We start from the raw sequence: 27,866 nt of genomic DNA on the forward strand, positions 1-27,866 counted from the left end.
GGGCCCACTAGCAAAGGCCACTGAGTCATCCTTCATATCTCTGTCTATATGCCCCTGAGTCTAGACGATTACGTTCAGCACGCTGACGTCCTTTCATTGCGGCCTACCTAACAAAGCATTTCCACGGGGTAAATATCGGTATGCTTCAATGCATTTCAAGTCAAATGAGAACAGGCTAGTTAAGCAGCGGCATTAACAGATGCAGAAATACCGCCAGCTAAATGTCTCTTGCCAATTGTGGCTGCCCAGCTACACCCTAATTAAAAATAACCCAACACTAATAACAGAACCCAAACGGGCATCAGCAACTCCTCCTTTCCCCGAGATACCACCGCAGAGGCTTCCCATAAATGTCCTTGTGAAGTGGCTCAGAAACAAGTCCTTAAAAAGTTCACTTTTTTAACAAACTAGATCTCAGCACAGAAGAGTAAACTGAAAAAATAAACGTGGCTTGTCTATAAATTACAAGGGACCAAAAAAGTAGAACTCTTTAGTGAAGAAGCCTTTTGCAAAAAATTAGAATTAAGAGTCTAGATCAGTGGCTGCCCTATAGAAATTGAATGGGAGCCACAAATGGGAGCCAAATATGGAATTTTAATTTTCTAGTAGCCATATTTTTAAAAGAAAACAGATAAAACTGATTTTAATAACAGGTGCCGCTAATGCTCATTTTAACTCGATATATCTAAAATATTATCAATTTAACATATGCTCAATATAAAAACTATTAATGAAATAGTTTACATTCTTTTATTCCTACTTGGTCTGTGAAATTCAGTGAGTGTGTTTTACACTTTCCAGCACATCTCCAGTTGGGCTAGGACACTTCAGTGCTCACACAACATAGGTCTAGAATGACCCTTACTTCTTTTTTATAAAGCATTAAAACACCCAAAGCACTAAAAGTTTTCTACTAGGGAGATAAAATAAATACACTGTTAGAATTATGGACAATGGTATATAGTCCTAAATGAAATAAAATCACATAAAGGCCTGTTACTGCAAATGAAGTGAAACTTGTCTCCCAAAAGAACTCAGCCCGATCCAGAAGTTGTTATGATGTGCCCCACTTCCCAGCAGGGGAAACTGAGGCCCTGACCAGCACCAGGCGCTCACTTCAGCTCCTGCCATACAAGGGAATCCTGGACTTTGTTTCTCCTTCACCACAACATGACAAGAGCCAGGGCTCATTTAACTTTTCACGTTAAAGGATCGCCAAACAGAGGGAAATCAATTATCCCTTTAGGAAATGTAGCGGGGGAGGGAGTGTATTTCAATTACAGAAGGCAAACCTCGGTCAAAAGGCAGATCCCTGTCCAACCGGTGGTCATTGTTTTCTTTCTATGACAGGCACCCGGTCTGGACTCATGCTGTCCCCACGGAGGCCGCTACCACAAGAGGGTCTCTCCAGGGAGAGCCCCCACATCAGGCGCTGGTAATGGGCCCCACCGCAAGGCTGCGAGGCTGGCTTTTGTTTGGAACAATAGCGCTCCCATGATACCTCACTCTTGCTGAAAATATTGGTATTAAGGGAGAATGAACACAGCTGTGTGTAAATTACACACGCAAACAGATTAGATCTGTATATTTATAAGGAATACAAACATACTAATAGCGCATTTACATACACAGTTGGATACATTGGGCTGCATGCGGAGTGGAGTTTGAGTTCCCAAGTATTTCCTTAAAATTTTATAAAATTAAATGCTTAAAAAATGCTTAGCCTGCTAAGTCAGGCTGGGATTCTTATGCCCCCCTCCCCCAAATAAATTTCTCTTTGTCCTTACTTGCCATATTGGAGACATTATTTGAGATTCTATGAAGGGGAAGCCTCAAAAAGGACTTTAAAACTCGCTCTCATAGTAAAAATAAATCAATACCGGATAATTTTCACAGTTAACCCGGGGGATGGGGGCCAAAGAAGCCGTGTAGGCAGAAGGAGAAAGTGGGAAGAATCTGCAAGTTCAGAATTCACTTGTGGTCGGATGACAGCTCTCTTCTCCACACACGAATGCATGCCCACGTGAAGAGAAGACCTACTGAAGTGCCTGTTGGCGGCACAGAAGGCAGGGCCGTGGATTTGTCAGTGTTTTCTGCTCACTGCGTTCAGCCCAGAACGTACACTGGCTGGCGCCAGGAAAGGGGCTGGGGTTCTGTCCCTGATTCTATCAAGGCTTCACAGATGACCCCAGGCAAGCCATTAACATTCCCTGGGCTGTTTCTCAGGGAAGATGGCATCCCAAGTATCCTAATTTACCAGATAAAAGCACTAACTTAAATGTTGAGTGTTCCAGTAAAATAAAAGAAAAAGAGTAATAACCCAAGTCGAAATGTTAACCTGTACATATGTGGGTAGACACATAATAACAAGCTCACTATAGGCCTTTATTTAAGTTCTTTAAAATTTTTACAACAAAACCCTCCAACTGATATTCTTTGTCTTTTCTTTTCTTGATGTGGTTTGTATAAACTCCTCGTTTAAAAAGAAAAAAAAAACGGTCCATTTCTGAGGCTTGGGTTTACCGTGCTTACAGCTCCACCAATAAATCATCTCCCAATCTGGGCTTGGAAAAGCACTGGCCACGGTTTGATTGCTCCAGCCCTAGGTTGCCAGGCAACCAACACAAGGGGGAAGTGTGAGAACCGCTGACAGATAGCCAAGTGGCTGAAACAACAGACTTCTCTCTGTCAAAAATGTGTTGCAGAGAGCCACTTCCCCACCTCTGCTCTCTGCTGAACACTACACGATTGTAAAATCAAAATCAAAAGGCCACTGTAATAAAAACACTTCCTGCTCAATTACTAATTGTCAAAAAGCTGTGGGGAGGCCCAGATCACAGTGTACGGCAACAGAAATGCGATACTGTAAATGAGATCAAGTCAGCAGCATGCAAGAAACCTGACCCACATGCAGCTCCGTCTCTTCAAGTCAGGGGACCTGGAGCGTGAGCAAATCACCTGCCTAAGGAAGTACCTGGAGGAAAACAATGACTGTTGAATTGTTCAAGAAACAAACCCAAGAACAACTAAGAAGCCACAGGTCCACGTGACTTAATAATAAAACCAGGAACATTCTCAATTGCTGTGAAACAATCTGGAATAATGAATGTTTTCTTCCTCCAGAAGGATTTCCTGGGGTAGAGTAGGGGCAAAGGTCAGTGACCCGGGGGAACCCTGCCCCTGGCAGAGGGGCGGGTGGGCGGGATTCCCACTGCCCCACAGTAAACTGGATCACAGGAGACACTGATATCCTTCTGCTAATGCGGCTAGCGCCTGGTCTGAGGCCTGACGGTCTGTCTACTGCAAGTTAAACACCTATGTGGCTCGCACCGACCGAGCCATGCGTGGTACCACGGTCTGCTGAGCGCCAACGCTCTGCAGCAGCCTTCCACGCAACCCCTTTACTGACACGGTCACTCAGGACTCTCTGGAAACCGTCTGGTTATGTTGGAAGAGGCCAGCACTCAGAACACAGTTCTTCATCTTTTTTGACCCTTTGTGGCAGTCTGGTAAAGCCTAACCTTTTCTAGAAACAGTTTTTAAATGCCTAAAATAAAATACACAGGTTAAAAAGGAAACCAGTTGTACTGAAATCCAGTTATCAAAACATTAAAAAAGGGAAATATATGTACCTTATTAACATACTAAATAACAAGATCTCCCAGAGGGTTTTTTTAGGGGGGAGGGTGAGGGCTCATTTTGTTTTGTAGTAAGAGCTGAGGTTATAAACTGGAGGGCAAGGACAGTAATTTATCCATCATTTAAATCTCCAAAGCAACTCACGGCCCAAAGCTGACGGACTGAGCCCGGAAGGCGTCTGCTCTGCTAGACTCCCAGGCTGGCCCTCTCCACACAGCCAGTCCCGACCCTACAGGGACCCGACTTTGCTTGCGTTTTCCCAGCGCCCAGAGGCAGGCCTGGCAAGCAAGATTTACAGGTCTGTCATGTGTAAACTGGGGTACGCAACAAAAGACTTTCCTAAGGGTACATGGACTCCAACAGTGTTAAGGGAACTCACTCCCAAAGCCTCAGCTTTCGTGTGTTCTTCCCGAAAATTCGTCTGCCTGAGGATGCGCTCTTGTGCAGAAGGGACAGTTCCCCTTCTTCCTCCACCTTCCTTTTCACAACCACCCTCCTGTCACTGCACGGACAAAGGTATCATTCTCTCTCACCTGGAATGCAAGGAGGCAGCCCTGCCTGATGTGCAAACCCCAAGGCACCAAACAAAGAGTCAATTCAAAACACTGGTGTGGTCGCTGACACAGCGGCCAACTCCAAGGGCACGATAAGGGTCATGCAAGTCAGGTACTGTCCCAGTCTCTGCTTTCAGCAGAACTGGAGGAGGATGAGTGGACGTCGATCTGACAGATTGTTTAAAATATGTCCGATGATAAATCATTAGTTTTGGGCATATGGAAGAAATTCAAATAATTAGGTAACACTGAAATATTCCCATCTACTTGTCTACTTGTTCAGATGTAAGCAAGGTTTCTGAGTGCTTATATACAAATAAATGAACAGGAATAAAACTGATACAGAGCATGGGCTCATTAGAACAATAATATTCATCTCAGAATATTCATCTAATGTGTTTAAAAACTGAATCCATCTTATTTCCAATAAATATTAAAAAGTAATATTTTATCAATATTTATAATATCTTGTTTCGATCAACAGCGTACTAATAATTTTATAACATAATTATTGGAGAGACCTTTTAACACTTAGATCTTTATTTCTAAAGGAAATCACAATACATACACATATTGTGATACACATACTTTTGTTGCAGGGAGTATGAGAGAGCGACCTAACAATAGATTCAAGCACAAAATGCTTTACATTAGGAATAAAGTCTATGGGGAAGTAGACTGACAAGTTACTAGTTATATAAGTTAAAGGGGGAAAAGATAAAGTGTAAAAACTGCTAAAAAGGAGCTCATTCATGTATTTTTAAAGTAGTGATAATCAGTATAAATCACGATGGTATTCAAAATGCACTGGATATATTCAGGAGTGACCGGACAGTTTTATTTTCAAATGGCAATATTTATAATATATTAGAAGTTACATCCTTATGATGAAAAAAATATATACGAATTTAAACTTTAGAGGGAATAGAAGGCCTATTAAGCAAAATTCTTTTAGGGGCTTCATAGAGGGAAAAATTAATTTTGTATCTAAAAGGAAGCTGCAGGAATTCCTGGGAGCGCCAAGGGTTGCTTCCACATCCCAGCTCGATGAATCAGACTCTGGTTTCACCTATCAGAACCAAACTAGCGTTACTAAAAACACTCTCTAGAACACGACAGATCACACCACTAAAGACCTCCTGTGTAACTGCTGTCCCACCCAGGTCAAGACCACTCTTTATTTGAATTTCAAAACTGGTTATGGCTCCTCTCTGTCCGAGAAGAGCAAAGAGCTCAGACTCCTCAGTGCGCCAATTCAAGCGCTCTGCAATCTCCACGGATCAGCTCCCACCACACCAAGGGTCTGGATTAGGTTTGTTAAAATGAATTCTGAGGTTTCATTTCAGCTCCTGGGGAGACGGTGCTGTGTTCAATGTCTGCGATGAGTGCAACGAGGAGGAAGGTGGTAGCCCCTGGGCTGCACTCCTGCCACTGCTGTCCCCTGGACACGACCCGCACTCTCCTACCTCCACGTCTCTTTCCACGGACTCTGCCTGGGGACCCTGTGCCGCCGTGGAGCTGTTCTGGGCTGGACTACCTTCACTCACCCCCCGCGTGACCCTGCACAAGGTTCCTTTCTACAGTATCTCATGCCTATGTTTTGTCATTCTCTATGCTTCCATCCTTCTGTCTACTCCCATCACGGAGTTTCCCACATTCAACCCAGCACGAGGTCTGGGCACCTAAGTCCATCACTGCCATTACAATTTCTCCCTGAGGTGGGGTGGCCCTGTCTGGGGCCACCTGAAAGAGTCCCTTACACAGACAAATCATGTTTCTTCCATGTCAACTCCTATTGCCAGTATCAGAGCCTTTGAGGGCCTCATTATTTAATACTCTTTTTGGTGTTGTTTTTAATTAATACTCTTGTTTCTTACAGAGAATCAATGACTTGCCCAAGGTACAGCAACTGATCTGAGGCACAGATGCAACCATGTTTGTTTCCCACCACCAAACATGAATTACATTACTATTGGGTGGTTTTCTACAGACAGATGAAGAGTAATCCAAGAAAAGTAGGCGCAGAGAGAGAAGGTAGAGAGAGAAAAAATAGGAGGAGAAACTGGAATTTCTTGTTTTTGAGCAAATCATGAACCAAAATCTAAGGACACAACGGTGGCAACCAGTCAGAGGAAAGCCCGCACACGAGCAGTGGGTTTCTTGCCCCGGTGAGTGTCAGACTGTCCCTGAGCCTGCAGCTCAGCCTTCACAGCCTGTCCCCAGGCTGGCAGAAGGTCCGGGCTGCTCCGACTGCCGGCAGGCAGGACTGGGGGGCTAGCAGTGGCAAGCGATTCTTGTGGCCTCACAGAGGATGAAAGAAATGTTCCTTATAATGAGGAAATGAATCACCTACGCATCAAGCTCCTTCACGTCTTTCTTTTGTGTTGCTTCAGCTCTTAGGCCTGTTTGATAAAACATTACACTGAGGGAGAGTCGAAGAAACGAAACGATGGTGACATCGAAAGGGAACTCCACGGGCTAGACAGAGCCCGCTTTGGGTTCAGCCACAACTCCCGTCCTCCCTCTCCTGGCCCTTCTGGGTGAAGAGAACATTCACCCAAAGCTGCCGTAAGATTATCAGCAAAGGTCTTAACAAGAACCAGACCCTCCTCTTCTCATCTTCTCCCCAACCTGCAAGTCATGGCAGAGATGTATAGAACCTTTCTGGCATTTAAACACCCTCTGTTATTGTGTCACCCACAGAGGAAAATGCATATCCATGCATGACAAACGCATTGGCTTTCACTTCCCTGACAGTCACACGATTTTACCTCCACAGCAAAGCCCAGCTCCCCTTTCGGCCCAATTCAGTCTGTTCTGAGCTCTCAAAAGCTGCTGAATATGGGAGGCACTGACCTCGTCCTGGCAAGGGCTACTTTACAGGCAACTGAGACAGGACCCCAGAGACCACCAGGTGGGGGGTAAGTCACTAGAATTTAAAAACAAACAAACTAGTAGATATCATGCTTGATTAACTGACTTGAATTACCAGAGGCATCATTTGCCCAGACTTCCTTAGAGGAACTGAAGTTTGGACGGGCGCTGCTGCCTTGAAGAAGTCAGCTCCATCCAGAGCTCTACACCCCCCCCCCCCCCACTCAGGGTCCTTGGACTGGAACTGATCCACCTTCTTCTTAGCATCTCCCCGAATTATCTTAGTGACGTGTATTTGTGTGTCTGTTCCCCATTAGAATGCAAGCGCCATGAGAACAGGACGTCTGCGGTGATTTCCATCTCCTGAGCTCAGTGTCGAGCACACAGTTACATGACCAACTGCTGAGTGACTAAGGAAACAGCACAACGTAATCTGGAAGCAGCACTCCAATCTGCAATCTTAAATTCGAAATACTCTTCTATTCATAAAATCCTGCCTCCTCACCACTCGCCTCCATCTTCAATCTCTATCTACATGGTCACTCAGTTCAGCACTTCATGAGCCCCTGAGGAGTGAGGCATTGTCAGATCAGGGGCCCTGAAGAAGCACATCACCTCACAGAGCAGCGCACGGGGGCCAGCTCTCAGCCTCCTTCCGTCCGGACAGCACACACCTCCTGCCCACCCCTCCCGTTCCTCTCATCCCCACCCCAACTTCTGACTAGGACGCCTCACCCTCCTGAGTCTCTTCTCACTCCGCACTACTACTTACCCCTGGCAACACTGTCAGAGGCTCTGCTACTGACTCTCTACTAGCTCGGAGACCCTGAGCAAGCTAATGAACCTCTTCCAGCCCAGTTTCCTCAACTGTGAACTTTCTCTATAAACCAGAAAGCGTTCCTATCTTTAAAACCCTCATTTCTAACTGCTGCATCTACCTGCATCTTCTATAATCACTTCAAATTCAACATCAACTCTTCCTTTCTGCCCTAAAGCATGTACTTCTCCTGGTTTCACAATTTTATTAATGACACCACCAGACTCCTCCCTGTACAGAAACACAGAATCAGAATGGCATCTCCCGCTTTCCTTCCTCCTCACCTCCAGCTGGGCTTCTCTGGAACCCGGGAGGTGGGTTTGAAACAGAGCTCTACGAATTGCTCTGTGACCTTGCGAAAGTGCTCTCGCCTGTCTAGGACCCGGCTTCTTCATCTATAAAATGTCCATAAATAAGTCAGCTCACGTCCAGTACTTAGAACAGCAGCTGGCACACAGTACAGGTCTGTCCTCTTGTGTCTCACTAGCTGCACCTCGGCTCCCCTCAGTCCCGGCTGTACAGTAGAACTCCCATGCCCTGGTCATACCCCAGATAAGTTAGAGTCTTCGGGTTGGGACCAGGTCTCTGCCATGTGTGCGTGTCTCTGCACGCGCATGTGTGAGTGTGTGTGTGTGTAAGTTCCCCATGTGACTCCAGTGTGCAACGAAGGTTGGAAACCACAGCTTGACTTAGAGCTCCCCACATCTCCCCGGAACCACAGTCCTCAGCCAGGCCCATGGGCCTCAGGGCCTGGGTCACGGACGCCTGGGTCCTGCCCACAGATGCAGACCTAACAGGTCGCACGTGCAGGCTGGGCACTGGGACATTTTCAAGCTCTCCAGGTGATTCTAACGTGCAGCCAGGCCTCAGAACCACTGACTCCCTTCTCTACACACTTCAATTCATCCCATGTTTCTGTCAGATTAATCTTCAATGATGGCCACTGTCATATCATTACCCGCCTTCAAACATATGTCATGATTCCCTATTTCCTATTAAATTAAACATAAACTTCTCTTCCCATGAAGACTGGGTGGCCTTGAATCAGCCACCTTACACACTCCTCTATCTACTTTCTTCAAACTGGGCAACCGGCTACTAACCAACCGCCCACATTCTTTCAGGCCTTTGTTCTTCCATTAACCTCTGTAAGTGCTGCCTGCTGAAATCCTATCCACCCTTCAAGGTTCCTCTCAAATTACACCTCCTCCTCCTCCTCGGAGCACTTCTGGATCTCCCTGCCCCAGAGAGGAAAGCAGCATGTCCATCCCTGTGTCCCCTGTGGACCCGAGCACACTGCCAGTTGTAGAAGAGGTGCTCAGAGTTTTCAATCGTGGGGCTGCCATCTCCTCCCTAGGTTGCCTGTGGCGACAACATCCAACTGAACTGCTCATTTATATCCACTGCCAATTCAGCCAAGGATGCCACACTGCCAGGCAATTATCAAGGTTAGTGGTGACTCCTGCAGAGATCTTAGCATTTAAAGAACAAATGCAGTCTATTTGCCCAAAGTCAGCAACCAGATCCCTTTCTTTTGTAATAAGGAAATCAATACTATTTTTTAATTTCATTTCTAAAAACTAAGCTAAATACAAAAAAATGTCACTTGAGTAACAGAAGACCAAACTAACAACAGAAGATTCAACTAGAGGAAGCTTTAGGACAGTGAGCAGTGGTTAAAGGGTTTCACAAGCATCCAGCAGAGCCCTGCACAGAGTGGATATGGAAATGCAGTGGAATTTAATCCAATATAAGGTGAAGAAAAGTCCATCCTCTCTTTTGCTCCCTGTATAATATCTTTTAAGGCAAATCTAAGGTTGGTTACCCAGAAACAGATGATGTTTGGTCTCGCACTCTTAGAATCCACCACCCCTGTTGTAAAGCTACTCATCCGAAGACTCCCCTACAAATATCCTTGTGACAATGGCATTCTCAAGTGCCGAAAATTATTTCCAACCAATGGAGGATCACGTGATGCAATGTTTACTGACTCCTCTAAATGTGTGAGCACCGGAATGATCCATCTGAACATCTGCTTCAAAGCAAGATAATCTAAATGAACCCTTGGAATGTGTGATGGGGGTGAGAGTGGGGAGAGGAGGGAAAATGTGAGCTGGCTATGAAGTCAGAGAGTGCTCATGAGGGAGACAAATTACCAAGGGCAAGATGCTTTGGGGTAAAAAACTTGGGAAGCTGACAAAAAAGTTGGGCTGTCCCAAGGGATGACCTGAAAGTAATTTTCTAACTTTTGTTACTGCGAAAAGATTGGAGAATTTCATTTCCATGGACTGGCCTGAGAGAGAGAATACTGAATTTCCAGGGTCTATCCCCCTCTTTAAACTGCTCTGGGAACTGGAACAGCTTTGCCCGATGAGATCCCCAAGTAGTGTCCTGCTGGGAATACAAGTGGGAACCACAGACCAAGGGCCCAATGCCTCCTACAAGCAAAGCTACTTTACTTTTAAATTAATGTTGGATGGGTTTGGGGCCCAGGTCAACTGGTTCCTCAAATCTATGCTTAATCAGACCTTGTTAAATTCATTTTCTACAACTCCCCTTTCAAAATGGATAAGATAACCAACGCTGCTTAGCTCTGCTACCCTCATTAATTAGAGACCATAGATAGAAAAAGAAAATGACTAATTTGGGCTGAACGTGCCTGTTTGGAAAGCAGCTTATTAGCAAATGTGTGACACCCCCACAGGCTTCAGTGAGGGTGGCTCCCAGAAAAGGTGCAGAGCTGTTAAGAGGAGGAAAAGGACTAGAAGTAACATAAAGCAGATCCACCGGTGATGGATTACCCTTGCCTCCCACTATGGGATGGCCTGTAATACGCGAAACATGCATCTCTGGAGTCTAAAAGGTTTTGTTTTATTACTGCTGATGGGAAAGATTAGAAAAATAAATTTATAATCAAAATTTACAAAGCAGCTGCCAGGGGAAGCCAAGAACTCTTAGTACTGAAAGAACGTGAGTGTGTATGCACATATTTTCAAACTTCTTAAACACAGATGATTCCATAAGCTTTAGATAAAAACATCTGCCCAATTTTTTACCTGAGAAGTTAAAGGGTGGGGGTGGGTAACAGATCAAGACCGGTGTGAGATCCAGATTTCCTGTCAAACACACCTGTCAGCCTTCGTCAAGTTCAGCCTTTCCGCCTTTCTTTTCCTTTTCTTATCATTTCTTAGACAAGAAAAACTAAGACCCAAGGGGAGACCTGGCTTCCTTGAGGTTCCAAAGGTGGCTGCCAGTCTGGGGACTGTCACCCAGGCCTGGTGGCTCTCAGGTCAGCATTCTCTCCACAAGCCATGAAACCTCTTCCTGCTTATCCCCTCACCCCAACCCCAGGCCACTCCAACAAAGACAGACAGGCATGACTAGCCTTCTTTCCTTCCTCCAGTTTTCAAGCCCTGCATTTCAGTAGTGTCCTCGGTGCCCTCAGGACACCGGGCAAGGCGACAAAGCCCCAGGTATCCAGCTTATTCCAGGGCATTCTTCTACTTTCAGAACACAGATCTTCCTAGCATCCCAGGAGTCATCATTTCTGAACATTTAGTAAAAGGATCCAGAATGACAGAGAAACGTTTAAAAAAAGGAAAAAAAGAAGCAGATTCTAAACACAGACTTTATTAAATATGGTGTTGGTAGACTTTTTTTTAGCCCTCAGGCAATAGGGTGTAATTTCAGTCATTCTGCTCCATTCTCTTATTTTGGGTTTTACTTGCAACTTTCCTTACCCCTCTTTAATACCGTGTTTCCCTGAAAATAAGACCTAACTGGACAATTAGCTCTAATGCATCGTTTGGAGCAAAAATTAATATAAGATCTGGTATTATATTATTTATACTGATATGTTATATTATATTATACCCGGTCTTATAGTAAAATAAGACCGGGTCTTATATTAATTTTTGCTCCAAAAGACGCATTAGAGCTGACTGTCTGGCTAGGTCTTATTTTCTGGGAACATGTTAGTTCCTTGGGATATTTATTTGCTAGTTCTTCTGTTTCCTATTCCTGGGACTAAATACATGGGATCTAGCCCTTTGAAAGGGAAAACATTCCAAAGTGACCAAGTAGAGGAAGCACACTAGACGTTTGGAGGGAAATTGAGAGCCAAGGTGTATAATTCATATAACACAGTCACAAAAGAGACGGCCCAAGACAGCCAGCAAGCAGGTCCTTCTATTTCTAAGAGTGATGGGCTGCATGGGAAGGTGGGTTAGTCCCCGAGTTCCCAGATTAACACTGGGCTACCTCCTGAGCTTTCTTCCTTCTCTCTCTCTCTCTCCATCACTCACTCTCTCATAGCAAAACATCTCAACCATACGTATCAGTAAGTATTAAGTGATGTGGCGAAGAATGAGCTTCTTTTTTTTTTTTTTATTGGAATCTAGAAAATAAAACCATAGACAACTGGAAGGGGTTGGCTGCTCCTTCCAAGGGATGTTACTGAGAAGGAAAGATGGGGACGTAAGTGTCCAGTCGGGACACGCACTGCACTGGCCCTGTGTGGGTCGGAGAAGCCCCCTGCCTGCAGAACGGAGGAGCTCAGCCCAGCGCACCGACTCCACGGCAGTGATCTGAGGAGCTGGAGGAGAAAACAGGCCTCCTAAATTTCTCTTCCATTTTCAACCCAGAAAACGATGTTTCCTGATGCCCAGCCCTACTCCAGGTCCTGCGCTATGTGGTGGGGACACAAGAAGAATCAGACCGATGTCCCTCACTTCTTAGTCTAGTGTGGACGCACCCATGGGGAACATGTTGTCACAACCCACAGGGGCAGAGCCCCCACGCTTTACTACTTAGCTACTACACTGGGTGTCACTTAGTGAGCTGGGGTTCATCCACCCCCCACTAGACTTTCAGCTCCAAGAGGACAGGAATTTCTGTTTTGTCCACTGCTGTATCACCAGCACATAAAATGGTGTCTGGCAGCATGTTGGTGCTCTACAAATATTTGTGGAATAAAAGAATATCAACCAATAACCTAAAATCAGAACTGAGTAAGTAACCTGCAGACAGCATGCAGGGGTCATCCTATATCCCTGTTCACACAGGGTCGGCAATAATGGAGGACGGACAGGCTTGGCGTCTCTCTGCCAAGTCTCAGCACCAAACGCAAGAAATGCAGAACCAGAGGCAGACGGGGTCCTGAACGCCAGCTGGTTAACTGCAGCGACCATCTTTCTCTTTATGACCACCAAACGCATTCAGCTTCCTCACACCCGACTACTGTGTTTTACATTACGTGGGAAATGCACTGTAATTCACCCATATAATTGTACTTTGGAAAACATGTCTGAAAGCAAGTGATGAAACAGTTGTAAGTATCACTTAGCATGAGGGTGTTGGGGAAGGATGAATAGCAAAACACTACTAGGAAATATAAAAAAACAGTCTGGAACTCTAGTGAAGGTACAACTAGGGGCTACCGAGGCCATCATTACTTCTACCTAAGAGAGACCTCAGGTTTAGGACATGCGTACACCAGGAGAGAGGAGACAGCTCAAAATGGGTTACTTCCTTTCGTTGCAGGGTTCCTATTCTTTTTTTTTTTTTTTTTTTTAAACCTCTTATTTCCTTTCCCCAACCCTGAATTCCAGTTACCAGGCTAATACAATAGGTTTCACCTGTGAAAATGTAAGGCTCCAGTGTCACTATACAGTGTTCCATGCATACACATTAAAATTGACTCCAGCGCTGTTGCTAAGAAACTGCAGAAGGAAAGGGTTTTCCATCCTCTTCATTTATAAAATAACCACTTTGTCTATGGGAGAACAAATGCAATCTCTCAAGTCCCCTTGTGTCTTGTTTTCATTTTTTAAAAGAACAGAGAAAGATGATCGAGAGTGGCTGAAAGTGTATACTATCTCCATTTTTTTTACATGCCCTTGAAAATAAGATGGAAAACATGGTTTCAATAACCCACTGCTCTAGTATTTATTAATCTTTCAAGCTGAAGATTCTCCCCAATGCTCCCCTCTTCAAGCAAAGATGAAAAATGCCCCATGAAAATTACTCTTTGATTTTAACAGATGAGTCTGAGCAGCAAGGAATAATTCAGGATACGCTTGTATCCGATGTGGGGTTACTTCCCAGGTCTCTATTCTGTTCTGTGTTGTCCCGAGGCCTGAACATACACACATGCAGAAATACGCACATGAGTGTGAGCACATAGATCCCCAAAGATCAACACAATTTATTGTTGGCTTAAAAAAACAAAAACAACCACCACCTGAAATGAGGGCTAGGAGATAAGAAACTTAAAAATATATACATTGGTTAAAGAAAATGAGAAAAAGAATAACAGGTACAATTAGGTTTTTTTGACCACAGTATAAAGTGGAAGCCTCGGAAGCCATAAAGCCATGTACGTGAAAGGCAAGGCCATGGCTAAATTTGTAGATTTAACCCAGAGGCAACTTCTACTGACGTGAAATACTGAAATAAATTTTTGAAATATCTCTCCCCTTCTAATGCTTGGCCTACCTTATCTACTAAAGGATTTAAAAATACATTTCTCTTTACAACTTGTTACACAATAGAATCTTTCTGCAAACTGACAAAATTGATTGCTTCACACCAACTCTTCTGCACATATAATTGATTTTTAATTTGCTGTCTCATTTCCGAAAGGACTTGACAATAAACTCCACTCTATGCACACTACTGACTTCTTTAAACAAGGGTCTGATTCAAAAGCTGATCGGAGTCAATCATAGCAAAAATAGTTCAATATTAGGCAAATACTTGAAACATTAGGCAAATGTTATCTGAATGGACATTTTCCTTTTTTGTAATATTAAGGTCCATGCTTTCTACCACAGACCGTCATTAGAATACATAACATTAGTAATATGTATATTACTTATGTGCAGTATGTCAACATTTGTATTTCTCTAATTTTTCCTACTCTCATATCTAAGAATTAAGTTGTTCATAGGAAACCAATTTATTTTAAAATGCGAGGAAGGGTAATCAGTAGAGAGAAAAATCTACTTTGATTTAATTTAAAATTAGCAAGTACATATTCTACGTTGCACTAAATATGGTATGTCTATGTTTCAGGTTTCAAGTGAACTGTAAAATTTTTCAGACTGAGATTTCTTTAGACAGTGAGAATTTCAATGTTATGATTCAACTTACGTAAGTTTACAATTATATAAAACGATGTATGTACATGAACAGAGATCCAAAGAGAGCATGAAACTACGTAACTGGGAGACGGTAGTGAGGTTTCAACTCCCCTTTAATGTTTTTATAATGACATTCTAACGGTAGGAAAAATTCACATAAAATTTATAAAAGAAGAGAATGAATGGATTCGTATTAGATAACCTCCAGGATTCTCCCATCATCATCGTTTTTTGAATGACTATATAAGACGCTCAACAACTCTGGAAATCTGACATTCCTAAAATAAACACCTACAATTAAGCCTTCCCCTATACTGCAGACATAACATTTAAAAATAAATAGCAAGATTATGGACATCCTGAAACTCCCGTGACAGTGACTTGAAGGCTTCCTGCCCCCTTGTCATCGTCACTCTCTGCTTCACCTCCACAACCTCCTGCTCTCTCTCTATAGGACCTTAACTCTGGTTTTGCTGTGAATACCATTTTCTACAGCGGCCACACAAACAGTAAATAAAATTCATTGTGTTTTCACCCCACCAAGCAGCTCTGTCTTCCAGCACATCCAGATGCCTGGCTTGAAAAGAGTGAACAATGAAAACAATGTTTTCTCCGGCAGACATCCCCAAAAAGGGCATAACAAAGGCATCTGAAGATGCTGCTGAGGTAAGACACCATGCAAACAGCTGTGTGTACTCTGTGTGAGTAATTCCTTGACCAGCCACACGGGTTCATTGGATTACAAATATTCAGAAAACTAGTTTGCCAGGCCATGCCAATTTTGAAAGGAGAATTTTCATTTATATTTATGATAAACTGAGCTTTAAATTGGAGGACGTTTTAAAATTTATGAATTTGAAAATCCATGTACACGGCCAATTAAGGTTTATTGCCACCATGGATTCACTATCTTTGGGCAACATTTTCAGAGGTTATTTGTGTCTAGGTTGTTCACCTCAACGTATTACATTAAAATTGGTATAAAATATTTAAAGGGAAGCGTATTTCAAGATGAAAGTTATAGTTAACCAAGATGAAATGGAAACACTGCAGGAATGTCGTAAGCAACAAAACCCCTCCCTCTGCAACACCTGGATTTTTGCTGAAAGCTAATTCAACATAAAAATAATTTCCAAAACAAAGACAGCCCAGTGGATGGGAAGCAAAGGGTGAAATGCACAGCTCGGTGGAGCACCCAGTCATACAACCTTGCAAGGCAGGCCAAACTCCACAAGGAAAATGCAGGCCCTGAATTTTAAAAAGAATTCAATTAGCATCCCCAGTATTTCCATAATCAACAGCTGAATGCTAATTAAGAGCCCAGCATCAAGCAGCAATGGAATCCCAGTGCAATACGCAACAGCACAGCAGCAGCAAGCACTACCCTCAGCCAGCATGTATAAGTAAACAGAATTAATAACCACTGGAGCATGGAAGGGAGACTTAATCCATTTCCATCAGGTGCACTTCAGCCTGGGGGCCTTTGTGTTATATTTAAATGTGTTCATCATGTTTAATTAAAAACCTAATGATCTAGGGTTTCAGGTTTTCTAAAAAGTTCTGATGTGTATTTTCCTCCTCTTTGTAAGTTCCACTGATTTGGATGGCTTCCTGAAAAGGAACAATATTTTTAGCACAACGTTGAGTGAAACTGGTTAACCATCAATCTAACCCTCAAAGTCAGCAGCCAGCCATTCACGGGGGCTCCATCCTGGCCCAAACCATGGTATTTAATACACGTCTTGAACTGACCTAGCATTTCTTCAAAAATGCTTCTGTGATCTGACCAGTTTATTTAGCCTGAAAGACGGCCATGAACTAGCTACCAAGGTGTTTCTCAGTCACTCTGCTACAGAAGAGTTCATTTGTCACTATCTGGCCTAGGAATTGACAGAAATTGGCATAAATCTGCCTTAGCTCAACAAGATTTAAGGTTATCTCAGCCCCAAAGCAACTTCAAAAAGAAGTACTATATCTACACACACACACACACAGTCATAGGAATTACCAAGAGAAAGTGTGAAATGAAAGGCACCCTATTGTATAATTTTGAGGTCTAAGATCTCAAGGATTAGTGATTATCTGAAAGATCTACGAAGAGGAGGTTGGTGATGTTATTATTCCTACTAATAATTTGGGAACTTCTTCCAAAAGTGAAACTTTTAAGGTCAGCTTTGGATGCATATAAAAGTTTTTCTCTTTGATGCTGATGAATAATTATTAACTAGTGCAAGTACTGAAATGCCGGATGGAGGGCAATCATAATTATAGTGAAGGATCTTTAAAAGCAATTCTCTTGAACAGAGTCGTCAATATCCCTGAAGCCCCTCCGCGGTGGAGACATGACTCTCTACCAGACATGATTCCCACCACTCATAAGTTCTCACTCTTAATCACTTGACCAACCAGGAGGGCAATCAACTCAGCACTGAAGACGGTGATGAACAGAGGTCTGGTGATGACACAAAGCGATCACGATCACGAGGGGCAGCGGGCTTACGAGCTGATAAAGGATGCGAAGAGGAGATGCACCCACCCCTTTGGAGAGGGGGCAGTCACCGTGGGCTGGGTGAGATCGCACCAAGCCTGGAGGACGGTTGGGGCTTGGATGGGCAAGGCCACTCTGGGAACAGCAGACCTGCGGAGCCAGCAGGTACACGGGTTGCCTGTTCGCAGCCCAGCCAGGGATTCGGGCTGCCAGGTGCTCATTTGACCAACCCTCTTACAGGGTGTTCAATTCACATAAACGCAAAGGAAAACATCCATGCTGTTGTAGTTAGATCCAGCTGATAGACTGGAGGCATCGAAGCTTAAAAATAACTAGAACGTCCAAGTACAGAGAAAACAGAGGGGAAAAGAGGGGAGGAAGGCCCATTTACTTATTTCAATGGGGACACATTTGTTTTGCTTGTTCTTGTGACTCCTGGGTGAGAAAATCTGGTGAATCCACCAGAAGGAGACCACATGAACACAGCAGGTGTTTTCTCACAGCCAAAACCACACTGAGGTCAAGAGTTGTGTTGGTTTATGTGCCTTGTTTCCACATGAAACTGCTCCAAGATTTGATTTGGATACCTTCATCAGAAGATTCCTCCAGCCTGTCAATTATTCAATCACCCTCTCTCCTTCATTTTGGAGGATTTAGAAAGTGAAGCTGGACTTTGTATAAATAAGGGCATCGTGTGACCCGCAGGCCCTGTGGAACTGGACGACGGCCCACACGTTTTCTCCAAGCTTCCACTGAACGCACAGCAGCTAAAGACCATGTCCTGTCCGCAGAGTGTGCAGCACTTGGAAGTCCTTATTTTTTCTTCAAAACAAAGCTGGCCTTCCCGATGTGTGCAGCCCCCCTTCGCCCCACCAGCTACTAAGCCCCAGCCAGAGCAGCAGCGGTGGCGACCCGTCCACATCGTGCCCGGTGTAAGCAGTGCTTTAGCAAAAGAAGCCAACTTTCTTTTACACAGGAAGTGCTTGGAATTCAAAAATTCCAGAGGGAATGAAAGGTCAAGGGAGAAATGAAGGGGGAGCGGAGAGGGTCATGGCTACTGAGGCGCTGGGGAGGCAGGAGGGAAATGGGAGGGGCAGTGTGGGAGGAAGATGAAGGCAGGAGGAGCGAGCGGAGGAGAGACAGAACGGAAACGGAGGAGGAAGGCCAGAACTGGAGGAGAGTGCGGGTGAGAAGTGCTGCGGTGCAGACGCCCTGACAAGGACCGGAAGGCTGGCCACGTCCCACATTCGTTCCACCTTTCATCTCCTTATGGCTTTCTTCTACAAAGGCTTTCTGGAGAATTCCAAATTTTTATCAACCAAATCTCTCATCTCCTTCTCACATAAACAGGTCTACAGTGAAACACAACATCAACGTGACTTTTCAAAGCAAGTGGTTTAGCATTTGTACTTTGGCCAATGTCTGAACAATGACAAATGTTTTAGGTTTCCATCTCTTTACTAATCATGTCAAGTTCTTAAGTTTTTAATTTCAAAACAGCAACACCAACTTCATCAGAAGTCTGAGGGACCACTGCGCAGGCGCTCCCTTGCTGGACCTTCAGGGGCCACGCCGGTCCACCCCTGCTGTCTCCTCGGCTTCCCCTTCCTCTCAACTCCCGCCCACCCTCACCTATCGCCACCCGTGAACACAGTCTCTCGCTCCGCCTTCAATATGCATCCATTTCTCCCCACTGCAGGCACGCTCCTCAGTCTCCCGTCTACGCCTGGACTCGCACAACAGCCCCCCGAGGTCCCCTCTGCACTCAGCAGGGCGCCCTCTCGCAGGAGGAGTCGCTCCTCTGCTCAGAATCTGCAGCATGAACAGCAAGATGCTGTCCTCGGGTCCCCAGGCTGCACCTGCCTTGCCCCTGCAGGACCCCCTGCCCCCACCTCCAGACAGTACAATACATTCCTGTCTATTTCTCAAACATGCTGGGCATGCTTTCTTCCACATCAGGGCCCAGAACTGTCTGCCCCCTGATATCCCAAAGGCTCATCTCCTTATTTCACTGAGGCCTTTGCTCAAATAGCACTTACCAGGCCTTTCCTGAGCCCCCTTACAAAAGACAGACAGCACCCCTACCCAGTTCACCCCCACCCTCCTTAACCTACTCTGTCTTCCTCAGCACATGCACCACCATTTGACACATACTGATTTACAGGTGGTCTCCCTCTTAAAACACAAGCCTTATGAGGAGGGACCCTGGGTTCCTTTTGATATGGCTCCTGGCACACAATAAGCAAGCAATAAATATTACTGGGGAAAAAACCGACAGAGTAGGATCACACCACCACATAAAACTTGGCATATTTTGAAATACAGGTGAGGAACTTACAATCACTATGTGTTTCAGTGCCAGCCTTCACCTTAATTTCACTCAACCTGAAGGGCAATACCTTTCAAACGTCACAAGATGGGGGTGCAGCTTCAGGAGATCTCTACTGAGACAGGTACCACGGGTTGGTAAATCTGTATTTGTGGGCACACTTCTATCTCCCTGCCTTCTTTAATGGGCCATAAAAACAGAATGAACATGGAAGAGCTACTGTATTTATTTAATCAAGTCTATGCTTCTGGCTTTTGACTAATGTCCTACAGCAGGTTAGGGATCCTGCCAGCCCTCAAGACAAAAAAAAGCCACCAGCCCTACTCTAGGTTATGTATCAACGGGTTTTAACAAGCTTGTGTCTTAAAATAGGGAGCTTGCACCCAACCCAAACTAACTTTCTAAAAGAGCAACTTTCAATTTCTTCCCTTTCCATGAAGCCTGGGGAAATCTTTCCCACTATCTACAGGGCCCAAGCTTACTCAAATCAAGCCTTTCTGTACAATCCTGAGGCTCAGAGGCTCTTTCCCTCGCCTGATGAGGTCATGGCCAGTCTGTGCACATGATGGGTCTTTGGAATGAGCACCTTTCCCCCCAAGCAGCAGGCGTCACCCACTGAGAAGCCAGCACCCAGCGCCCCCGGCCCCGAGGCACACTCGCGCCCACGCTTACCACCTCGTCCTCGGTCCAGCACTTTTCGATAAGCTTGGGCACAGGCTTCTTGACCAGGCGCTGCAGGGCTTTGCCGGCGTCGTAACTGCTTTCATGTAGCTAAAACCACAACAACGTTAGTCAGTCAATCGCACCAAATTACAGAACCGGAAGCAAATCGCTAAAGGGAAGCCCCGCTTTTACTCTCGCTAATAGAATTGTTAAATGGGCACACAGACTCCCAGCCATTTTAGGCAGCACGCTTAATTTGTTCTTATCCAACCACCCTCCCGGTTCCAGCTGTTCGGGGAGAGGGAGACAGGTAAGTAAGGCAGAGAACGTTTGCAGAATAACAGGAATAGAATTAAGAACAATAACACACTTATTGAACAGCTGGCCTGGCACAGGGTCAAGCATATTCCATGCACTCATTATCCTTAATCCAATGGCGAAGGTGCTCTCTCATTTAATCTTATGGGGCAGGAACTATTTATTATCACCCCCTTTTACAGGTGAGGAAAGATTGGAATGTCCAGTAAAGGAGCTTACCACATGAAACCAGTAGGCAGGCGACAGGGCCAGGACTCAAACCCAGCGTGACCCCGACTCGTCCCACTCTCCCCAAAGCAGCCTAACAACACACTAGATTATGTTCGTTTCCTTAGGCATTTCCTAAGTCTTTCAACAGTAGTCATTTCACTAAAAAAATTTCAAGTACCTAAAATAGAAGAGCTTTTTAAAGAAACGAATAATTCTGTAACAGTATATTAACTTTTCAGTACATATGAATGAAGAGACTAGTTTATCTACACATTCCTTTCAGGACCAGATTCTCTCTCATGAAAGCTAACTGAGAACTTCTTGCACTCCATACCCTTTTCAACCCTGGGCGCGCCTGGCACCGCTGACCCTTCTGTATCTTGCAAAGACACTCCTGCTGGGCTCCTGGGAACCCACCCATCCCTAGTTCCTGAGTCTCAACTGGCTGACAGTGGAGAAGAAACAGCAGGTAGAAGACCCCCTTGCTCAATCTACCTCCCCGAACTGTGGCTGTCCCTCCAAATTGCTCACGGAAACCTGCCTTTGCTCTACAGATCCACTTCTCTGACACGAGAATCTGTTTTGGGTAGGACCTGTACCTCCAATGCCTAACGTGGTCGGTAGCATAAGGTGATAACAGAAGAAATACGTGTTAAATTCATAAATAAATGCTTCAATTAGAATCCCCAGGTAGACTCAACCCAAGTCTAAATCTCTGTTCATTTGAATTCATTCAGCCTTGTGTTGACTGAGTATCTATTACGTCCCAAGCACTGTACTAGGCCCTGGGGGTACAGCAGTGAAGAAAACGGGAAGAGGCATCCCTTCTCCCCCAGAGTGGACAGTCTGAAATTTTCACCTGTGCTTCAACCTCTCATTTGAATAATTCACCAGCATTTGCTGAATATTCAGTACAAATAAGGCACACACCTTATTAAGTCACAGTTTTTATTTTTAGGAAACTCACAAACTAGTGGGGAGGTGTTGTGGGGATACAGCACATGCAAGATGACAAGATGGAGAGGCTGTAGTAGTTACTGTTACTAAGGTGCAGACAGAGCTGCAGCCTCACAAGAGGAGAGAGCCCTGCACTTCCGCTCTAACAAGAGCCATCACAAGGGCGGACGGACCGCCTCCCCAGCAATGGCTGTAGCACCAGGTCTGGCATACAAAGAGCCTATGATAAATGTCTGTTGAATGAAATAAATATTTGAAACATATACAGCAAGTCTCTTTTCTAACTACTCAACTGCTACCATGTTTCCCTGAAAATAAGACCTACCCCGAAAATAAGCCAGACGGACGCATTGAGTACGTTATGACGATGTTCCAGAAGAAGATGACATGACTGCATTTGAATAAATGTAGATTGTCCATGAAAAAATAAGAATCCCCTGAAAATACGTCCTAATGCGTCTTTTGGAGCAAAAATTAATATAAGACCCGGTCTTATTTTCGGGGAAACACAGTATTAGAAGGGTTATGACAAAAACCTGTTTTCATTGCTCATTCATTAAGCAGAATGTATTACAAATTAAAATTGCCTGCGTATTCTCACAGTTTAGAGGACCCCAGTTTATTTTAAATCCAGACTGTCCAAGGAATTCAAGGCTGTGTGTTAACTATAGTAATAAGTCAACCACCTTAAAACAAAACAAAACACCTACAACCACAAATGTAGGACCCCACTTTGGTGGTGGTACTACGTGTGGGGGTGTAGGTATAATAATATGAATGCTAGATATTAACTTATGACATTTAGCATTGGACTACTTAAAAAATAAAAGAGTACACTATACTATAAATACTATACTAAATAAATATGCTACACAAACTAAATACTGAAGTGCTATGATTTGCAAATGCTTGCAAACTGCATAGTCTAGCCTTCTTTCAGAAGTATAAAAAGATAAAAATAAAGTTAGATTTTCATACTTTGCCTAATATCTGGAACAAGAAGATATTTTCCAAATTCTATAATATAACGAGGATCTATAATGAGAGCTTAACAACATGGATTGGAACTGAATAAAAGGAAAAATTGTATCCCTATTTAATTTTTTTAAAAGCACACATTTTAGTGATAATCTGAAATTAATTCAAGTTGATCAAGTTATAAATTCTTAATACAATGCTCATGGCAAGCTAACAACATTTTACAAGAGGTAATTATAGCATATGGGGTAATAACAAGGAGAGATTAAAAACAAAGGACCTAGGAATCAGACTATGGATTCAAATTCTAGCTCTAGTGCTTACTAGGTGGTGACCTTGGCAAGTTACTTATCCTCTTTGGGCCTCAATTTTGTCATCCTTAAAAATGAATATAATGGTTTTCTGGTCAAGATGGCAGAGCAGGTAAATGCTGTGCTTGTCTCCTCCCATGACCACATTAAAATTACAACTAAATTATAGAACAATCAACTTGGACAACTATCTGAAGCCTGGCGGAAAGAAGTCCTGTAACCAAGGATATAAGGAAGAAGCCATGTCAAGACTGAAAATAATATTGAATGCCAACTGTCACTGAAAATAAATAAATTTTTTAAAAATGGTGGGAAAAGACACAGAAAAATAAAAATGAGTATAAGAATAACACCTAGTTCTTAGGGGTATGGTGAGGATAACATTAGAAAATGCATGTAATTTACTTAGAACTGTACCTGGCACATTAGTATGCTAAATGTGTTAGCTATTCATTTTTAAAACGAAAGAGAAAAAAATAAAGGAAGCAGTCTATTCAATTTTCATCAATTTTCTAGATTTAGAGGATAGCCTTTCCAGACATAGAAAAAAATTGTTAAACTATAAACAAAACCACTTATGTTTCACATAATTACCTATGTTAATAATTTATGAAATTTGATTAAAACTCTGGTGCAGTACACACACAAAATTTAAATCTTATGTGGCTGATAGGAAATTTACTCATAAAAACATGAAGCCCATTGCAAACGTGAATGAACGATCTAAGTTAAATCACATCATTCTTTCATCCCTACGACATTCCTGCCTTTTGGTGGACCGAGGAGAGCTTTAAATGAGAGCTGGAAGAAACGTGCTGAGTACCTTGATGAACTTGATGCTGTGGTTGTTTGGTTTATTAGAGAGGCTGACTACTGCTTGCATGATGCCCCTCAGCTACATTTCTAATGAGGTGCTTAACAGAGAAAGAGGCATTTTCCCCTAAACAAATCCCAGCACTAACGCTTCCTTTACAAAAGTTGATTTCAGATCACACTTGTCTAGGATGAAGCTCTTGCAATTTATGGGGTAACCTGAGCTTCCTTCCTTTACTCTGTTTCTAAATAAAGGGTGACTCCCCCTTTCATTTGATCTACTGCCTGCCTGTCCCATTAAAATATTCCTATTCCTGACCTTTCCATTATATAAACTCAATAAATACTTAAAGTGTCTACCTCTCTCACCCCTACACAAAGACACATTTGAAAAGTAAAAGGTGTGGGATTATTTAACAACAGTAACGGAAGATTTATTGAGCAAATGAAGTTAGGATATTATTGTGCTGTCATCAATCATTCATACAGGCTAGTACAAAAGCTGGGTCAAGGGGCTGTTCTGGCATGCCTTCTTCCTAGGGAACCAAAGGAACCTTCTAAAAAGGAACCTTCTAAATAAATAGTCACCTTCCACACTCCAGGAAGCTTGTCAGAGTCTTTAAAGAAATACATCTTTAAAGAAATACTTTAATCATATTTTATTAAAGATATACTTTTAACATACTGAAAGTGTTATGGCCCACACAGCTTCACAAAAATGAAGATTATCTTTTGAGCCCTCTGGAGAAATTACTGGAGTTCAGGATACTTGATTCCTTCCAGATATTTAGTGAGTGCTAACCTACGCCAGATACCATTCTAGGTGCTAGGTATAGCTCCAGCTGAGCATAACGCAGATAACGGACATGGAAAATGTACGGCTGAGAATGGTGGCACCTGTGAGACGCAGTTTACAGTACTGGTCTGGTATGACACACCTATCGAAAGGTCACATCCAGACTCTAAAGTCCTAAAAGGTTGGGTTTCTCCCTTCCTTGCCTGATGTATCACGTGCAAGTAAGCCCTTCTTGAAAGCAGTTTGTTTTCGAGCTGATTATAAAGATTTTCTCTCTTCAGACTGGGGTCAAAATAATGTCTAAGGAAGAGCTAAACTGGATATTTCAACTGTATTCCTCATGTAAATTAGAGTTGGTTAACTTAGCAAAATACTGGCTATCTTAAATCTCTAGAAATTGTATTTAAAAACAATCCTTCCTAATATAGCATTTAGCTCTGAAGAATTAGAAAGATTTCATCTTGTGAAAAACATTACGTGGGTTTCAAATGTTAAACAACTGATCATGTCACACAGATACATCTACATAGTCAGGAAATGAAGTTCAGGCTTCGCAACACTGCTAAGGTTAAAGGTCCTTTAACATGGATAAGATTTTCTACCATTTCCCTAGACAAAACGGTTCAAAGAAATTGCAGTGAAGATGCGGTAGAGGGACGAACCATCAGATGCCTTACAGCTTTTCTTTGCAGCCTTGGAAACGCAATTAAAGCCAAGATAAGCAAACCTATCTGTCCACTTTGCAGCCAAGCCAGGCTGGTCAAGTTTGGGTTTAAATGCAATTTTAATGTAGCGTAGAGAGATCTGTATACCGTTGGAGCCACTGGGAAAAGATCATTGCAAAAAGCAGGGATCAAGACACAGCGTCTTTACACAGTCAGCTTCCAATCTTTGCAGGCTCCTGGTGGGAGAAGCACTTAGCTCTTACACCATCCCCATCACCCCGACGGCCACTGAAGCAGGATGTCACTCAGCAGAGACCAGTTTTCAACTACATCACCACAGAGGTGGACGCGCGTTTCACCTAGTAGTCAGGGAAGCACAGATTTGTAAACCTGTCGCTCCCACGTTACTGAACTGCAAAGCTGCACCTCTACCCAGGTAAAATCTATTTCCCCTAAAGCACAGATCAAGATCTGGGGATTTGATACAAAATGGAGATTCTTCACCAACCCACTACCAGCCTTTCAAGTCATGGAACATCCCTGTTGGGCTGTTTCCCAGCAGCTGGTCAGCTGGTCCCCTGAGCTTGCCCCACAGAATCCGCAGGTGGTGTTTCTTCCTCCCTGTTGGTTTGCTACTTGTGAAAGAGCTAACAGGAACTCTTCCCTGGGAGGTACCCAGCCTGCTCTGCCACGCCTTCTGGTGCCAGGAAAGCCAGTGGGACTTGCAGCCTCAGAGGTAGGCCACTCACACCGTATTCTCTCTGCCTTCTGTTGATCCAACAAAGAGTTACTGAGCACCTCCTTCTGCCAGGTACGGTACCAGGTGCCCACAAAGAGGCCACGAGTGAGCTAGCAGAGTGGACCTGGGAGCTGAGTAACAAACTCCTGGGCTGGTTCCATGGTAATAAACACAACCACCACACTGAATCACGTAGAGCCCAAGACACTGCCCTCAGTAACTGGACCCATTTAGCCAGCTGCATAAAAGGCTCCCAGTGACTCCAGGGGCTCAGCAGCCCCTCCTACCTAAACTGTCCCCTAACCAGTGCCTTCTGTAGCCTAGTGAGCACAGCAAGGATCTGAGGCAGGAGACAGACTCTTGGCCGCAGCTTTGTCACAAACCAGCGGAGCTGAGGCTCTCATCTGTGCAATGGGCCTAACACTACCGTCCCTCAGCGGCGTCAAAGGACAATGGGAAGCATTAAATGACACACAGTGTGACAAGACACTCTGAAACGTCAAACGGCGGTACCGCCATGGGGAGCAGTATTTTCGGTCCATGGGTCTTACCGAAGACTGTTCCAGTGGCCAGAGGTTCAGCACAGCCAGCAGGCTCATCATCCTCAGCTGGCTCCGTACAGCCTCTGACCTCCCTGTGATTAGCAGGAAGAAAGGCTCACGCCACAAGAAGAAAAACACATTTCTGCATAATTGCCCAAGTTAAATCTGCTACTCTCATTCTGCCTGACAAATCATCCTTGCTTATTACTTTCTATAATTTAATATATATAAGTGCTTTACTGGCAAGCTTCTCGAAAGAATAAATAATACTTAATGACTGCCTGCAGTTTAATTAACTCATGATTGAACTTCTCATGGATTGCTATAAACATTAAATTATATCCTTCCTCGAAGCTACCCTGATGGAAATCTTGTTTCAAGCTTTAACTCTCCTACCTAAACAATTGTGAAATTTCAGGAAATCTGTATATTGGACAAAGAGGTGAGAGAACCAACCTTAATGCCTGGTTGTAAAGAGTGTTATTTTATAGATCAAGGACGAGGTCTTAATTTAAATAAGATTGAAAATGTGCACATGTCCGAACACCTCATTATATTACAGCAATCATTAAACATCTCTGGATCTCGGGCAGTCTTATTAGCATAAACTGCGTATTACCACAAGATTTCGAGTTTCTACTCTGCCTCCTCATCTTAGCTGCCATTTTCTGTCTGTGTGATGTTGCAGATAAATTTTCCTTTTGGCATGGCTCAGCTGTCAGGAACCTCTGTTCCATAATGAACCCATGAATTACATCGCCCGGCTCTGACATCTCTGGTCTCACACATCAAAATATTGTTCTTCAATTGTAATTTATAACTTAATTTAAATGTCTCTTTTCCTGTGACCTTTTTAGATCAAATGGCATTGCGTCTGGCAGTTCCTACTACACCGAAGCATCCTTTTACAATTATAGCCATTATTATACCTGTAGAAAGAGCCTATCTGAGTTAGACTGCATTCACACGAAATATTAAATAATTGCAGTCCATTAAGAACCACATTAGATTCCAAGGTCTTTTGTTCGGCA

General features: G+C 43.8%; 1 protein-coding gene across 7 annotated transcripts in view; it reads right to left on the bottom strand.

Moving 5' to 3' along the window:
• The window catches only part of RERE (arginine-glutamic acid dipeptide repeats), a 389,341-nt gene that overhangs the window by 67,829 nt on the left and 293,646 nt on the right, over positions 1-27,866 (bottom strand). For 6 of the 7 annotated variants that reach the window (XM_019746719.3, XM_088790100.1, XM_019746721.3 and 3 more), the window contains one exon: positions 20,516-20,614. In XM_019746719.3, the coding sequence (XP_019602278.2) occupies positions 20,516-20,614 (99 nt within the window). The remainder of the gene's footprint in view (positions 1-20,515; positions 20,615-27,866) is intronic. The other variant, XM_074334103.2, reaches the window with a different exon arrangement.

The sequence above is a fragment of the Rhinolophus sinicus genome, chromosome 14 (genome assembly GCF_057876585.1).
Source record: "Rhinolophus sinicus isolate RSI-liver-muscle chromosome 14, RSI-T2T, whole genome shotgun sequence".
NCBI classification, from domain to species: Eukaryota; Metazoa; Chordata; class Mammalia; order Chiroptera; family Rhinolophidae; genus Rhinolophus; species Rhinolophus sinicus.